Genomic DNA, 15,110 nt, shown 5'->3' with positions numbered 1-15,110 from the left:
ACGAACCCTCAAGCTTGTAATGCCACGGAGCTCATCGCAGTCACCGATCGCGGGGAATAGTAAACACCACCGGAAAAGCTCAATTGACCGAGCTAGGAGTTGCAAGCGCACAGATAGAGGAGTAAAAGAGGAATGAGAGCATGAACACGATGGCTCCTGGCGGATGAGGGACCACCTTGCTCAGAGACCCGTCTCAAACAGAGCGGGACCGCCAATCGCCAGCTCCGCCGATGTAAATGAAGCCGAAAAAGCAAAAGTGGAGTCACATGAGTTTGTCCTGTTTGTCTCTACGTCATGAACTTCTTCAACAGTCAACCTTTTCGAGCTCACGAGAATCTCAGTATATCTTTTGGCATTGATCTGCGGACAGAATAATTGTTCTGGTACCCATTCACGATGTTTGCGACAAGAAATCTTTACCGTCCAATCCCTCGGTGGACTCAGATACGATCACTATCAACATTGGAGGGACATCCTCATATCGTAAGTAGGCTTGCAAAACACAAACAATCGCTTTACTCATTCAAATTTAGTATGTTTTCCCGAAAAATGGAGCTCATATCCTGTCTCTTCTACCATCCGAGCCAGTCAGCCCGGACCTATCCATCGGAATCACGTCAAAGCTCCCTCCCACTCCCGACTCCTTCCGCGAGAACCCCAGGTTCCTCGAGACTCTGCAGGAAGTCCTCTCGCAGCATGCGCACAAGGATCCCGACGCAATTTCGCAAGCTCAAGTGATGGTTTCTACGTCCGGTGCCAACCTAGGGTCAGGCGGCATGTTGATGACGGGCTCGCGTCAGAGAAGGAGGCGCGGTGGGACAGATCTTTCTAGTGGAGCTAGCGGTCAAGGCGGAGCTGGGTCGGCTGGTAGAGGTGGATGGATACATATCTCGGATAACAGGCGGCCGCCCGAGTATGGGCGGATTGCATGGTAATACTCCGAATCGTGCTTAGCAGAGGGTAGCGCTAAGACTCAATAGGCCTGAGGACATCTTCGGAAGCTTAGAGGTGGATGGCGAGGGAAAATTCGTCGGAGGAACTGGAAACTACCAAGCAAGTGGTAAGGACTTTCACTTAACCCCGTCATAGTGCGCTCAATTCTGACGGATTCCAGGTACCTATCGTGTTGTTACCCGAGATGGAATGTAGGTTCTCCGAATCATCCTTGGCCTAGGCCGAATAAGCTAACAAAGGCGCAGTCTCGGCCTAAGCCCATTCTTGAGAGAGAAGCTGGTTCAAAAACTGCGTGAACAAGAATCGCAATAACTCGAGCACTGAATCCCTGTACAAAATTTCAACTGTATTATACTCTGCCGGATATAGCTGCTGGACAGCTGGCAACTCAACTCCTCAAACTCCTGATCTCCAGGCCAAATCGTATCATGAATGTCGTACATTCTCGAAGGACAAGTCCCTATTTCGAGAAGAAGTTTGTTATTCTTTGGGTACCGTCACTTGCCTTCTTTCCAGTGACCTTCTTCGGCGTCTTCCGGTTGTGTGTTGCGCTGCGCATTTGTTTCTGCTTTGGTGTCGGGATCTGTGGCGAAGGCTTCTCTGGTGAAGATTTGGGTGATGCGTGCGTCTTCGGCTTCTTAGTATCCTCTTCTATCACCTCTTGGCTATCTGGGTGCTCTCTCTTGACCCCAGACGCCGGTTGTGAGGAGCCATGCTCGCCCTTTGCGGCGGTATCTTCAGCTGTGCTCTTGACCGGTTCAGATTTCACTTCCGGCTCCGTCTTCTTCTTCGCATTTCCGAAGAAATTGGCGATATTGCTCTTGTTCTCTTTGCTGTCAACAGGCACTATGAAGTCGGGCGAGTTGTTGCCGACCTTGCCCACCTCTTTCGAGACCTGATAGCAGTCCAAGTCACCCTCGTATGGCTTCAACGCAGCCTGTAGCTCCTTGGACCATGTCGTACGCTTCGGATCCAACCATGCATTCCAAGCCTCACTATCTGGCTCCAGAATCACAGGCATCCGATCATGAAGCCAGCTGAGCGACGACCTTGCCGAGGTCGTAATAACAGTAAACGTGTAGAGCTTCTCCTCAGAGCCTTTGCACAATTAGGTCCAGCTTCAACAAGTACAGAATATGATGCAGCTGTCAATGCGCTACTCACCTTCATAAGACACACAGTCCCAAAGCCCCGCAAGGAACATCAAGTCGCTATCCTTGCGTCTCGTATAATGCGGAATCCTCTCCTTACCCCCAGGGCCCCGCTTCAGCCACTCATAGTACCCTTGGCACACAACAACGCAGCGCTTCTTCCGCTTCATACTTGTCCACATCCCGCGATCCTCAATCAGCGAGTCATCACGGCAATTGATTGTGCGCATGAGCGATCCGTAGTCGGGTTGTCGCTTTGTCCAAAAGGGAACAAGGCCCCATTTCATGGCCTGGAGCTTGTATTGAGTCTTAGAGGCCTCGCCCTTCGTGATCTCTGGCTCTGGTGCTTCGGTTACTGTGTCTGTGGCCTCCTGCTCGTTGTCCTGGCGTTGCGGTGGATAGTCGGCGCGATAGACTGCGCCAAGGTTTCCCGGGGCAAAGTTGTATGTTTCTCTGATTTCGGAGTCGTCGGGAGCCTCATCCACGGGCATTCCTTGCTCTTGCATGCGGCGCCGGACGAAGCTCATTCGCTGGAGGTGTTAGCACATAGAATCATAGATGCGCGTTGTGTAGCGGGGGAGGACGTACTACGCCGAGGGCATATCGACCACACATTGCTGATTGAGACGGAGATCAGGACTGGTATTCATACAGATGTGACGTTCAGCTCTAATTAAAACTTGTCAAAAGAAAATTCAGGATATTTAGAGGGATAAAATGTTGATGTGGTTGAAATTGAGATAGGTTGCCCTCCTGATGCCTTGGACGTCATCAGCGAATCGGCTCCGCTCGTATAAATTCTTCGAGCTGCCAAACGCCAACCTCAACCTTCCACACCACCTCCTGCGCCATTCCGCCCAGCGTTTGACGACACTCCGTGTACATAACGAAATCAGCTCCCTCTACAGCGCTTGCTTCGTCGATGTTGTTCAATGCAGTCGCGGCGCGCCGCTCAAGCAATGCCTTGATGCGAGCTCCACGCATCCCCCGAACACCCGTCCTCCCCTCACGATCCATCGCATTCTCAACACAACCACCGCCGCTACAGCAAATAACAAGAACAAAAGTGCCTACTCCATACAACCTACGAATCTCTTCCGCCTTACCACTTCACCATGCCTCGACAACCCTCCAAGTCCGCTCTCTCTCCTACATCCAGCGCACCCGACTCGGCCTCAAACAAGCCTCAAAAGGAATCTGGCGCAAATACCCATTCGTTCTCCCATTCGCCATTATCTGCGTCATTGGCTCGTTCTGTGCATTCTTCTACGTCGCCTATGTTGAGGTCAAACATCATATGCCACAGTATGCGAAATACCCTCCAGCCGTAGCGAAGCACCTCCGCACGGCCGTCTGGTACACAGAGGTGGATCTTAACCCGCCTCTTGCTCTGAAAGCATACAAGGAAGCGATGCATGCAGCTGCTGAGGCGAAGATGCACCCGTATTCCGATGAGGTGTTGGGGATCAAGTTACAAACCTCGAGGATGCTGGAGAAGGCGGGGTTGATCGAGGGGGCAGTCAAGGTTTTGGAGCAAACTAGGACGGAAACTCTGGCTTGGATTGAGAAGAGCAAAGAGCGAGCGAGGCAAAATAAGGAAGCAAAGGAAAAGCGCAAGATTGAACATGGGGAGACACCGCCGGGACAGAAGCTCGAGATCGACGATCCGGAGGTGCTGCAGAGGTGGAAGAAGATTCAGGAGTTTGAAGCGTATGAGGAGAAACAGCGGGCTAAGTGTATAAAGAAGGTTGTTGGGATGTCGCTGAAGCTCGGCGAATTATACGAGAGTGACCACATGCAGAACCCGGAAAAGTCTGAGGCCGCGTACGAATCGGCCGTCGAGATCGCCATGAAGGAACTCCAATCACGCGAGAGTCAAGGTCTTCCTGTTGCCGGAAAAGCAGATGGTGAGGATGATCATGAGATCGAATATTTGACCCGCCAAGAAGTCGCGGTTGCCCTTACACAGCTGGCGGATAGCTATGTTGGAAACGACAAGCGGATCGACCTCGCCATTCCTGTCATTGTGCGCGCCTTGGAACTCCTTCGAGTAGAGGAAGGCTCCCGCCCGTCCTGCAAGCAAGCCTTGCTCATGAGCAACACTGGTGGAATATGGGGCAAACGAGCAGGGATGCCCTTCCAAACCAAGGATCCCGAGGCCTCACGCAAGCAGGCTTACGAAGCCGCCAAGCAGTGGTCCGTGAACGCTCTCGAGCTCTCCGAGAAGGTTTCCCCTCTCATTAGAGATGAAGCTTGCGATGCTGCTTGTATGCTGGCGATGTTTAATCTCGGCGAGATTGCGGAACAGTGTGGGTCACCCAAGGAGGCTGAAAAATGGTATCGGGATGCTTTAGCTCTATCCAAGAAAATTGGGGACCAAGGAGAATCGACCCATGAGCTGATAGCGGCACTGAATGAGGGAATGGAAAGAGTGTCGAAGAAAGGAGCTAAATAGGTTGAGATGGGTTGAACCCCGGCTGCAGTTAGATATTCACCATGTACAACAATATATCATATCTCACCGACGAGATTGTTTATATACGTAGTGTAGATGGAAACCAATACCCCTTGTAGCTTTACCAATATTGTTGATTGTCCCGAGCATATCCTAGCAATGCTTCTTCTCTACCGCTGGGCAACCAGTGAAGGACCTCCCTTTTGATATATATAGTTGTGTAAGGGGCGGATGTAAACAGCCCGAGTACAAGGAAACGCAACCCGTTTTACAAGATTCCAAATTGATTTTCCAAGTGTGAATCAAGTAAGCTAGACACATGTTGTCAGAAAAGCCCCAGGCCCTTACAGAAGAGAGGAAACCCGTGGGGTGCTTTCATTGCTCATGGCTCATACAATTCCCAACCAATGCCTGCCCGGTTTTTGGCGGGGGTAGTAGTAGTAGTCGTCGTAGTAAAGGAGATAAGTAAAAAAAATTGATATCAAACAGAAGCTTTATAAGCCTTAATCTTATCTTGGTAAAGTTTCTTTCTTTCTCTCCTCTGCCACACACACATTCAGCGGTCTCGGCTCACTCGATCCCTCACTCTCATTTATTTTGTTTCCTTTCCCTCCAACTCGGCTCACTCACTTACACAACGACAATCTACGCCCGCGACATAACACCCCAGGCGCGGATCTTGTTGTCAGTGTAACCAGCGAACAGAGTCTGGCCGTCAGCAGACCAAGCCAGAGAGACACACTCGGGCTCGCGGCTCTTCTTGCCCTTCTCGATGTACTCGGGCTTGAGCTCGTCGACCTTGCTCTTCTTCTCGAGGTCGAAGATGGTGATGCTGCTGCTGGTGGCAGCGCACAGCCAGTAGCGGTTGGGGGAGAAGACGAGGGCGTGGATCTCATCACCGGCGTGGAGGGAGTAGAGGTGCTTGGACTCGTTGAGATCCCAGAGCATGGTGACACCGTCCTTGCCACCGGAGGCGCAGAGGGAGCCATCGGGGGAGATGGTGACGGTGTTGATGTAGCCGGAGTGACCGATGTGGTCAGTCTGGAGACGGCAGGAAGAGAGCTCCCAAACCTGTTGAGTGATTTGTGTTAGTTCGGTTCGATGGAAGGCTCGAGGCCCTTTCGATAGCTCATAACACAACGCAACAAATCAAGTATGAATATGTCCATCAGGCATGTGGTGATTGTGGTCTCATGGCCGTAAACGGCTCTGAAGTAGCAAATACGTAGAATATGCAAACATCATCGGACGATTTGTAAAAAGAGAAAAAACATATAACAAACGCAGGAATCTTCGTGCACGTACCTTGACAAGCTTATCCCAGCCAGCGGAGACGATGACGGGGTTCTGGGGGTTGGGGCTGAAGCGCACGCAGGAAACCCACTCGGTGTGGCCCTTGTCGGTGATAGTGAACTTGCAGTCGCCCAGGGTGTTCCAGAGCTTGATGGTACGGTCACGAGAACCGGAGACGATCTGGCGGTTGTCGGCGGAGAAGGAAACGGAGAGAACGTCGTTGGTGTGGCCGACGAATGTGCGGGTGGTCTGGCCGGTGGAGAGCTCCCAGAGGCGGAGAGTCTTGTCCCACGAGGCAGAGAGAGCGTAGGCACCGTCGGAGGAGATCACCTATAAAACCCAAGCGCACTAATCAGCCAACCTTGTCCTTGAATCCAGAAGCTTTTGCTTCAGTTCCCCCGCCTTGGCACAATTTTTCCTCGGGTTTTTCGGGATACTGAGGGAGGGGTAATCGGAGGCATACACAGTCGGAGACGATGTGAGAGTGGCCCTCAAGGCTGCGCTTGGGGTAACCGTAAGCCTGCTCATCGCGAGTAAGGTTCCAGATAATCAGGGTCTTGTCGCGACTGCCAGAGAGCAGCATGTTGGGGCTATCGAAGAAAACCAGTCAGATCCAATTGTCCATATTTCAACCAAAACAAAGCCATGTCTGGAAGGAAAACATGAAGCTACACACGCATGTACGCATGTAGAGCCAAATATCCCATCCCATCCGTGTGCAAATCATCGATGGTGCCCTTACTTCTCCAGAGAGGTAGCCAGGGAAGTGACCCAGCCATTGTGACCCTCGAGGGTGCCGCGAAGGACCAGCTGCTCAGCCATGATCGGAGTCTGGGAGGACGATGGAAGGGGGCCGCGAGAGGAGAGAGGAGGATGAACGCGGGCGGAGCAATTGTCGTAGACTCTGCGCTGGAGATAAAATCACAGCTTTCGAAGATGGAGCGAGCAAACAGGACCGACGGGAAGCCCTAACGTAACGAGCTGCCGCGCGCCTCTCGATTTGTGGGATTGTGGACCCTAGCAAGCGAGTCACGAGTCACGTGCCAGTAAAAGATTTCAACGTCGGCTTTTTACGACAGTTTGTACATCTCGAATCAATTAGATGCGTACAAGAAGAAATGTTTTTACAAGATCTATCTATACATATTCCAGGTCCCCGGTTTTGAACCCCAGACAAACAGACAAAAAGCATATTGTACAAAGCCCAAAATGCAGCCAAATTTCCAGGAATAGCCGCTTCCAAGAACAGCTGCTCTTAAGAGCTAAACGTCTGGATGTTAGGCATCCTGTTCAAGCCTCCGCCGCCATTCTTCTTGTTCTTCGCAGCATGGAAGCCAGTAGCACTGTTGTCCCGGACATGCTGTCTCAGCAGCTTCAGGACGTCCGAATCCGCCCATCGCGACGGAACCGGCCGGTATGCAGCCTTGAACGCTCCAACGGTCTGCGCCCACTCGCCGCTCTTGGCTCCCGTCCGCTGCCATGTGTCTGTCGGGGTATCCTTTGACACTTCGGACGGGGCCTGATCCTCGGTCGGGGGATCTTGGGTCGCCCAGTAGTAGATGTCCCAGTCGTTCTCGTCGAGGAAACGGTCGTACTCTTGCAGCTGCTCCTTGCTCATGTCGGCCAGATAGACATCGGCAAATGTAGAGAGCAAAAGGTCAGACTCGAGGATTCCTCGCTTCCGGCTCTGGTCTATGTCACGAGTCAGTTTTTTATCTCCAAACGCGCTCATCGGCACTGCCGAACTTGAAGCCGGGGATTCACTAACATAGCAACCGTGCCCTCATCGTCGACGCATCCTCACCCGTCCTGCGAAGCGGCTCAACCTTGAACGTAATGCCCTCCATCTCACCAACCCCAAGCTCCGGCTTCTGCGCTCCAGGCTGCTGTCTTCCCCCCGTGAAGTGCTCAATCTTTCCGGGGTAGGTATCTACGGGCTTGAAGTTTGGGTCAACCGCGCTTAGAAGCTCCGGCGGAGGAGTCTTCTTCCCGACACTGGGGAAGTCATCGGTCATAGTAGAGGTCGTATTCGGCACAGCCGGGTTCGGGGGCCTATTGGTCTGGTGAGCGCGGTGCTTTGGAGCTGTCGAGGGAGCTCGATCGCTCTCGTTGACAATCTTTCTGTCTTGCGGGCGGATTGCCGAGCTGCCGAATGAGCGAGCGGTGATTCTCGCTGTGATCGATACCTGAGAGGTTGCTGGCCGCGTCAAGCGGTGGACTAATCGTGCGGTAGACATTATAGCTTTTTTCCTGCTTTTTGGACAGCAGTGTTTTGAACGATTGAAAGGGAGGAAGCTGGGGTTCGAAAATCGGACGGAGTTGAGCTGGACAATTATGCGGGATTGACATCATCCGAGGCACTGCCGCCGTTGGGTTTGCCTCATTTGCATTGAAACACCAACCGGAGAGATGGATCTCAAACATCACATCAGCCTAGAGATATAGATGATGTATGCCATATTTCGATTGCTCAAAGCTGAGGCTAGGCTTCTACAAGAACTCATTATACCTGTGGTCACCCATCTCCGGACAGGACACGTGCGCATACTACAGAATCTAGCAGCCCAGGAGACCATCAAGATTCACTTGGAGCACTCCAAGAGAGTAGAGTCATAATATATCATATGTATTCAAACAGTATACCGTAAAATATCCGAGGCTGCATTAGGTGGCACGCAACAGATGCATTGAAAACTCCATGTTTTGTCATAAGATATAGAAACCACACGTAGCACCCTTCGCTTCCTCGTAAAATAGGTTTAGTAGAAATACGTCTAGATGAGATGTTTGGATCTGGAGCAATCGTGTTAGTACCATATTTCTCAAGAAGACCAGCCAAACCAGAGCCGTACCGGAAGTAAGCCCGCAGGTAGATAACCTGCCAGACACCAAGACCGATCAACATGCCCATCGTGCCGAAAGCGAACCACTTGACACGCTCATTCGTGCTCTCGTTGGTATCTCGCAGCTTCTGCTCACGGGCGCGGAGGTATTCCATCTCGTTGACAATCTCAGCGACAATCTCTTCGATCCGGCGGAGGTCGGTCTCAACGGGCTTGAGCTTCTCTTGAGCTTGGATGCTGGACCAGTCACGCGCATCGGCACCGATATCGACGTCGAGCTCAATTGCCCGGTGGGGGTTGGCAACGGCACCTGTACCGAGAATCATTAGTACTTATGGGAGACCGGATGAGAGTTTAGCTGCGGAGAACGTACGGCGGGAGGTTAGGACATTCTCGAAACACACATCGAAGGTAGTATCTCCGGCGGATGTGAAAGCCTGGCGAGTCTCTCCAACAACATCCTTCGGCCGTCCGTGGTCATTGCCCAGGGCATCTTTGATCTGTAGTGGGCCTCGCGTTAGCGACGCAGCTCAAGTAAGGATAAACCCATCCTCCAAGTCGGAATTTCCTCCACCGATTCCCCAGGAGACGAGGAATATGGACGGCATTGCAATCCCACGTACATGCATGTTAACCATCTGTCCGTCACCCCTCTCGCCGCTGACAATTGCAGTCACAACAACGAGCTGGTCCTTGAGGACAAAGTTGCGTATACATCTCTCGCCCTTTCCAGCAACGATATCAAACTTCAGGGCGGATGAAATTTGCGCAAAGAGTAGGAAAAGCAGGCCGAGGGCCGACTTCATCGTTAGTCGGGAAGACCCCATCGTGGTATGGGAAATTGTTGCGGAGTTGTGAAGGGGTTCCGGATAGCTGAGTCCGATTGAAAGCTGTCCATACACACTGTATCCCGAGTATTGATGCCACGCCGCGTCCAAAGGAGCTCGGCTTAATAATGTTCCGCCCCTCCCTCCTGCATACTACTCCCCGTCTTTCAATAAATAACAATTGACTCAGTAACCACTAATGCTGTCCTTGTTTGGTGAGAATTTTGAAATGTGGTTACTCTTTCAGCTTGACCACTCCCTTTTGGCAGGCGAGGATCCAATTGGTGGCTTCAAAGGTATGGCATTGCCTACTCGACATCATATACATCGCGAAAAACAAAAAGAATACTTCCAAGTACGCTCGAACGGGTATGAATGATACATGTAAGGTGCATATTTACAGTGTCTTACTGTCTAAGTGGCTGGTAGCTGTCACAGCGAGCCTCTAGACGATACTGCAGGATTCGAGCCCATGCTGGTGCCCAGTGCTGCAGACGAGTTCTGATCGCCATAGTTATCGCCGATATTCTCCCGGGGACGGTCCCAGGTGCGGATGTGGCCTTGATAGCTTCAATTAGCGATTGCAGCGTACTGAGGGGAAGTTCATTACCTTCTAGAGAGGATGTCATGATGGAGTCCTCCTGGAAACCGAGCCAACAGATGGGGTCTTCGCCGACGGACTTGGACTATATCACGGTTAGAGATCATTGATATGATAGATGAAGCCGAACATACCATGATGGGAGGTAACAAAGCAGTCCGAGCCCTGGACTCGACAGGGTGCTGAATAGGCTGATCGGAGGCGCCTTCACTGTCAGCGGCTGTCATTTGGGAGTCCGATCTCATGCGGTTCCCTGCGCTATCTGCGCGGCGGCGATTGATCTGCTGTGAGCTTGATGCTATGAGGCTTGATCGATGGCGGGCGCTCGCTTGGTGATGCTATAAAGTGAAGTTAGACTAGAAGACAAGGGGCACTTGATAAGCGTACCGCTTTGGGACGATGAAGCATGCCGACGCTAAAATCCCAGAGCAGTAAATTGCAATCGTCCCCAACGCTACCAATTCTGTACGTCCTCTCATCGCATCGCCACGGATCAAAAGCGACAGCAGAGACCCACGAATCGTGACCTTGGCATCGCGCGATGATCTTGCGTTCTGGTAGAGACCAAATCGTAACCAGATCATCTTGGCCACCAGTAACAATGTACTTCCCATCTGGTGACCAGCAAATGCAAGTCAATCCTCCGTAGTAACTTCGAAACACATCTAGGACCCTAAGAGGTAAATTAGCCCTGGTACCATGACTATGGTGTACTTTGTGGAGCATACATACTCTTCCTGGAGGTAGTCCAACAGTCTCAAAGACCCATCTTCCAGTACGACAGCAAGGTGTCTCTGGTCTGGAGAAAAGGCAAACTGAGAGATTTTCTGATTGGCCAGCTTCCAGACTGCGACCGGGTTTGTTTTCTGGTTTTGTGAGTTTACAGACTTCAACACCTGCAGTGATCGGCTCGACGGCTTGACCGATTCTGTCGACCCCCCTGGAAGTTCTGTAGTAAAAAGAGCATCCTCCTTCTCTTTATCGTACACGACCAACTGGCCATTCTCATGCGCTGCCATGAATAGGTTCTCAGAGCCCGGAATCCACTTGATGTGGGTTACTGGCGAGTTATTTATGACCCCATTCTTGTTGATTCGGGCATATTTCTGAGAGATTGGCTCGTACCAAAAGATGTCTCCAGCTGAAGAACCCATAACCACATCGATATGAGATGCGCTTTTGGTCAATTCATTGACATCGTGACTGATCATGTGCGCCTTTGTGAAGAGAATTTTCGATAGCGGTTCGTCTTTCACCTTCGAGCTGAGATCCAGCCATTGGAATGCGCGATTGATGTTCGCAAACGCAAATAGTCCTTCTGGATCGCGATCATTTAGGCGTTTTGTAGTCGATTCGTGGATGATGACCCGGGACACAAATGACGAACTGCTCTTGATAATGTTATTCTTCGGCTTGCGCTTCTTCGAGGGGTCCTTCGCAGCAATCGGCGCAAGAGCAGCATTGCCGTCTCCGAAAGGCGGCGCAGTGACATTCAGCTTGGAAGGGAACACAGTCTTGTTTCGAGGGCCAAGGCTAACCAGCGACAGCTTGACGCCTGATGTCGGAGGAGCAGGGTTGGTTGCAAGTGGGTTTGGATTGATGATCGGCGCTTCAGACGGGTGCGGGGGAGGGGTTGCGAGATGCAGATCGTCCTGAAGTTGATAGGTCCCTATACACAGAATTTCTGTTAGCAGGTACCTGCGCGCTAGCATACAGCACTCCGACGTACCTTCTCCGACCTGTAGCGGACAGCCATTCTCCGGATGGGTGATGATGTTGTTGGTCTCCACGATCGGAACCGCCATACCGTTCGATGCCCCAGCTGCATAGGCAACCGGGACGGTATAGCGAGGCGGAGGTGGGGGAAGGACACTGGCGTAAGTCAGCATATAGGTTCGATGTATGGGTGCCTACGATCAGATGCGGTTGGCTCGGGAGACACCCTCGTGGTTTCTTGAAGGAAGCCGAGCCAGCCGAGCGCGCATGCAAGATAAGAAAGATAAAGAGAAGTATGGCCATTACTTACAACATTGTGGCGTGATAGACAGTGCGTAGTAGCGTATAATGCTTTGCGGAGTTGATCCGGGGAGTCGAGATTGGCCAGGAACACTGTTACGCGGAGCTCGATTCAACGACAGTGGAAGCAACTACGGTCCACAGCTGAATCAGAAAAGTGCGACCATTTCCAGGCGGCTAGCGAGACACGAGTGGTTGCCGCAATCCTGTTCAATTCGCCAACTGCTCGGGGAAGCGCACGCGGGGAGTTTCTGTGTAAGCCTGCCAGAAAGACGGAGAGGTGATGGTTTCAGAGAGCCAGTTTAACGGGAGGAATTGCAGGGCAGGTCACAAAAATTCAAGCTGTGCGGGAAGGTCTCCAAGGCCACATTTAAATAGAGGAGAAGGAACGAGTGAGGTGCTAACGGTCGGTGGGAGGAAGTCCGGGGAACGTCAGTTGGAGCGTTCCATGATCGATGTTGGAGGTGTGGCTGGTTGGTTGGTGGAACTTTGGCGTGGGGCACGCTAAAGCGGCTGATTCCAACGTGGTATGAGGGGAAATATATACACAGCCGATTCAAGTTGACTGGCTAATTCTCAATTATTATACATATATTAAAGCAGGTCAATGCAGGATTTAAAGCCTGTTCAAACTGCGGAGAGCCTGGTCCGCGCTGCAGCCATTCGCGGCTAAGCCTAAGTTATCGGCCAGCATGACCAACATATCCTAAGTAAATCTATCCAAGCAAGCAACGAGTATCACTCGGGGTATCGAACTCCATCTTCTTCGCATTTGCAGATCCCGCTTAGACCTCAAGCCCCGCTGCCGCTGACTCGTCGCCAAATCATGACTGCGGCAGCCCCGGCGCATACCACTGCTCCTAGCGCAATTCCCCACGCCATCCATTTCCCTTCAACATCCTCCTCACTTCGTGGAAAAGCCGTGCTGGGTTCCATAGCCGCTTCGGCAATATGTACAAACACCTCTTGGATCGAGGTCCAGGTGACGCTTACATGGAGGGGAGGCCCAGGCATGTTCAGCATTGCCGTGTATTCGTGGGGCTGATACTCTGCCCGCTGAGTCGTGCGATCCAGATCAGCCTTGAGAGCGATATAAACACTTGGAAGCTCCTCTAAGTGTGGGTATTTTGCCCTGAGCGTCGGTATATATGCAAATGAATCGGGATCGGACGAATCGTATGTGTATACGACTACATCGCACTGATCTAGGAGCTTTGCCTGATTTTCGAGTATAGCGGGCTCCAGCTCTCCGAGCTCGTCCATGATCAGGTAACACTGCTTACCCCCAGGTAGTTCAACAGTGTTGACTGCAGTTCGTGGCTGGATAGTGGGATGATACATCGTACTGAAGCCACGGGACAGAAAGGCGTCAAGCAGAGCCGACTTGCCTGATCCTGGAGCTCCTACAACATGACCGAGTACCACGTTGCGACCTACCCGCCCGGGACGCTTTCTTCGTTTTCGTGGTCGGGTAACTTTGAGCGCCGCCGTCGTAGAAGGATTACTTCGATCTGAGGACTCGAACCCCAGATATGCAAGGTATTCCAACGTTGTCTTGGGCGATGTAAACGTTGTCATACTCCATTGCGCCAGCCAACCCTGTAAAGTTACGTGGCCAGCCTCATTTCGGACAGTACACGATGGGAATGAACCGTCGCTCCAGGATGAAGGCAGTCCTGGTGTTGGCGCAAAGAGAGATGCGAGCTCCGCATCGTTGAGCCCACCATCATTGTCCTTATCAGACAGAAGAAAGAGGTTCACAAAGAAGCGATACCCCTCAGGCGACAGCTCGGCGGAAGCAAAGGGGGGCACCTCAAATTTAGGGTGGAGGTAGCCCTCCTGTAAGGAAAGGCTGTCAGTGTATTGGAATGCGCGAAGAATAATCCAGACCGTCTCGTGTCGCCCTTTCTCCGCATACATCTTATTGAGATGGATAAATCCTTGACAATCTATGCCTGAAGGCGTCACAGAGCCAGGGTGCGTTTTCTGGATTGTCTCCTTGATATGAATCAGGTCCTCTTCGCTCAATGGTTTCTCAAAGCAACGCATCTGAAAATCTTTGATTTCCTTATCGGATAGGTAGCCATCTCGATCTTTGTCGCTGAGATAGAAAATGCGCTGTAATGCCGCGACCGCGGCCGGTTTCAGGGCAGACTCCTTTGCATCAAATAGGGGCGCGATGGGATGGGTAACCGCTTTCTGGCAAAGGAAGAATGCCTCGTTGACATTTCGATGCTCGCGAGCACTGGTCCGGATGCATGAATCAATCTCCTTGAACTCCGACATCAACGGTAACATTTCATCTTCGATAACTTGGGTCTCGGTATGATCCGCGGCAAGATCAGACTTGTTGGCACAGAGCACGACAGGCACGTTGACACCGAGTGACCGGAAGTATGGCAGCCAGAAAAGAGCCACCCGCTCATAGCTATAGTGGTCGGAGTACACCAATAATATCACATTTGATTTCCGGATTTCTCTGGCAAGATTGTTCCGCTCCTGTGGAAGAGCGGAGGTGTCGACCACAGTCGTCGTCGTGACATTCTCGGGTGTTCCGATCGTAGGAGGGATGGTTATTTGTGGGAGAATAGGTTGGATTTTGTTCGTGACAAAAACTCCCTTGACAAGGGAGGTGATCAGGCTCGACTTTCCTGTTCCCTCGTCCCCGCAGACACAGATCCGGACTAGGAGACGTCAGTATTCCAGGCCTTCGCGGGTGAACCAGTGCGCGTTCGGGTGGATGCGAACCTGTAGCCATTTAAACTGATGGAGGGGAGGCTGTACAGTAAGCGCCTCGAATTCTCAAATCATTGCTCGAATGATAGGCCCACGACCAGTCGACAGAACCTGGCTCGAACGTCGGCCGTCACGGTTACCAGCCTGGAACTGACTGGTAGTTACGCGGAGTTTGGGCGATCGTCGGAGTCCCGTGGCTGTGCGTTCTTACATGTGCGGGTAGCCTCAGGCACC

The 15,110-nt window shown here is 51.9% G+C and overlaps 5 protein-coding genes across 5 annotated transcripts; 2 read left to right on the top strand and 3 right to left on the bottom strand.

Moving 5' to 3' along the window:
* Positions 1-314: 314 nt before the first annotated feature.
* On the top strand, positions 315-1,340 carry BJX68DRAFT_23991 (uncharacterized protein). Its single transcript, XM_071040604.1, has 5 exons — positions 315-483; positions 534-931; positions 981-1,060; positions 1,115-1,145; positions 1,200-1,340. The coding sequence occupies exons 1-5, from the start codon at positions 397-399 to the stop codon at positions 1,264-1,266; spliced, it is 663 nt and encodes a 220-aa protein (XP_070901873.1). The 5' UTR covers positions 315-396; the 3' UTR covers positions 1,267-1,340.
* Positions 1,077-2,856, bottom strand: BJX68DRAFT_24000 (SOS response-associated peptidase). Its single transcript, XM_071040611.1, has 3 exons — positions 2,694-2,856; positions 2,119-2,635; positions 1,077-2,052 (listed from the first exon to the last, which is right to left on the bottom strand). The coding sequence occupies exons 1-3, from the start codon at positions 2,718-2,720 to the stop codon at positions 1,415-1,417; spliced, it is 1,182 nt and encodes a 393-aa protein (XP_070901872.1). The 5' UTR covers positions 2,721-2,856; the 3' UTR covers positions 1,077-1,414.
* A 70-nt stretch (positions 2,857-2,926) lies between these two features.
* Positions 2,927-4,648, top strand: BJX68DRAFT_23989 (TPR domain protein). Its single transcript, XM_071040596.1, has one exon. It carries the CDS (start codon positions 3,028-3,030, stop codon positions 4,558-4,560), a length of 1,533 nt encoding a protein of 510 aa, XP_070901871.1. The 5' UTR covers positions 2,927-3,027; the 3' UTR covers positions 4,561-4,648.
* A 557-nt stretch (positions 4,649-5,205) lies between these two features.
* cpcB (40S ribosomal RACK1 domain-containing protein) lies at positions 5,206-9,502 on the bottom strand (the record flags this gene model as incomplete). The annotated part of the gene is made up of 10 exons (XM_071042778.1): positions 5,206-5,631; positions 5,866-6,183; positions 6,317-6,443; positions 6,596-6,684; position 6,870; positions 7,122-7,545; positions 7,622-7,936; positions 8,695-9,006; positions 9,070-9,196; positions 9,320-9,502. The coding sequence occupies 10 exons, from the start codon at positions 9,500-9,502 to the stop codon at positions 5,206-5,208; spliced, it is 2,322 nt and encodes a 773-aa protein (XP_070901870.1).
* Positions 9,503-9,955: 453 nt separating this feature from the next.
* gem1 (ERMES complex Ca(2+)-binding regulatory GTPase GEM1) lies at positions 9,956-14,898 on the bottom strand (the record flags this gene model as incomplete). Its single annotated transcript, XM_071042777.1, has 9 exons — positions 9,956-10,083; positions 10,134-10,209; positions 10,259-10,462; positions 10,512-10,797; positions 10,857-11,793; positions 11,854-11,996; positions 12,842-12,846; positions 12,954-14,824; positions 14,889-14,898. 9 exons carry the CDS (start codon positions 14,896-14,898, stop codon positions 9,956-9,958), a joined length of 3,660 nt encoding a protein of 1,219 aa, XP_070901869.1.
* Between the last annotated feature and the right edge of the window lie 212 nt (positions 14,899-15,110).

This window comes from Aspergillus pseudodeflectus, assembly GCF_044049435.1.
Source record: "Aspergillus pseudodeflectus strain CBS 756.74 chromosome Unknown BJX68scaffold_10, whole genome shotgun sequence".
Lineage (NCBI taxonomy): Eukaryota > Fungi > Ascomycota > Eurotiomycetes > Eurotiales > Aspergillaceae > Aspergillus > Aspergillus pseudodeflectus.
Note: the sequence above shows the minus strand (reverse complement) of the source record. Positions and strands in the feature narration are given on the sequence as shown.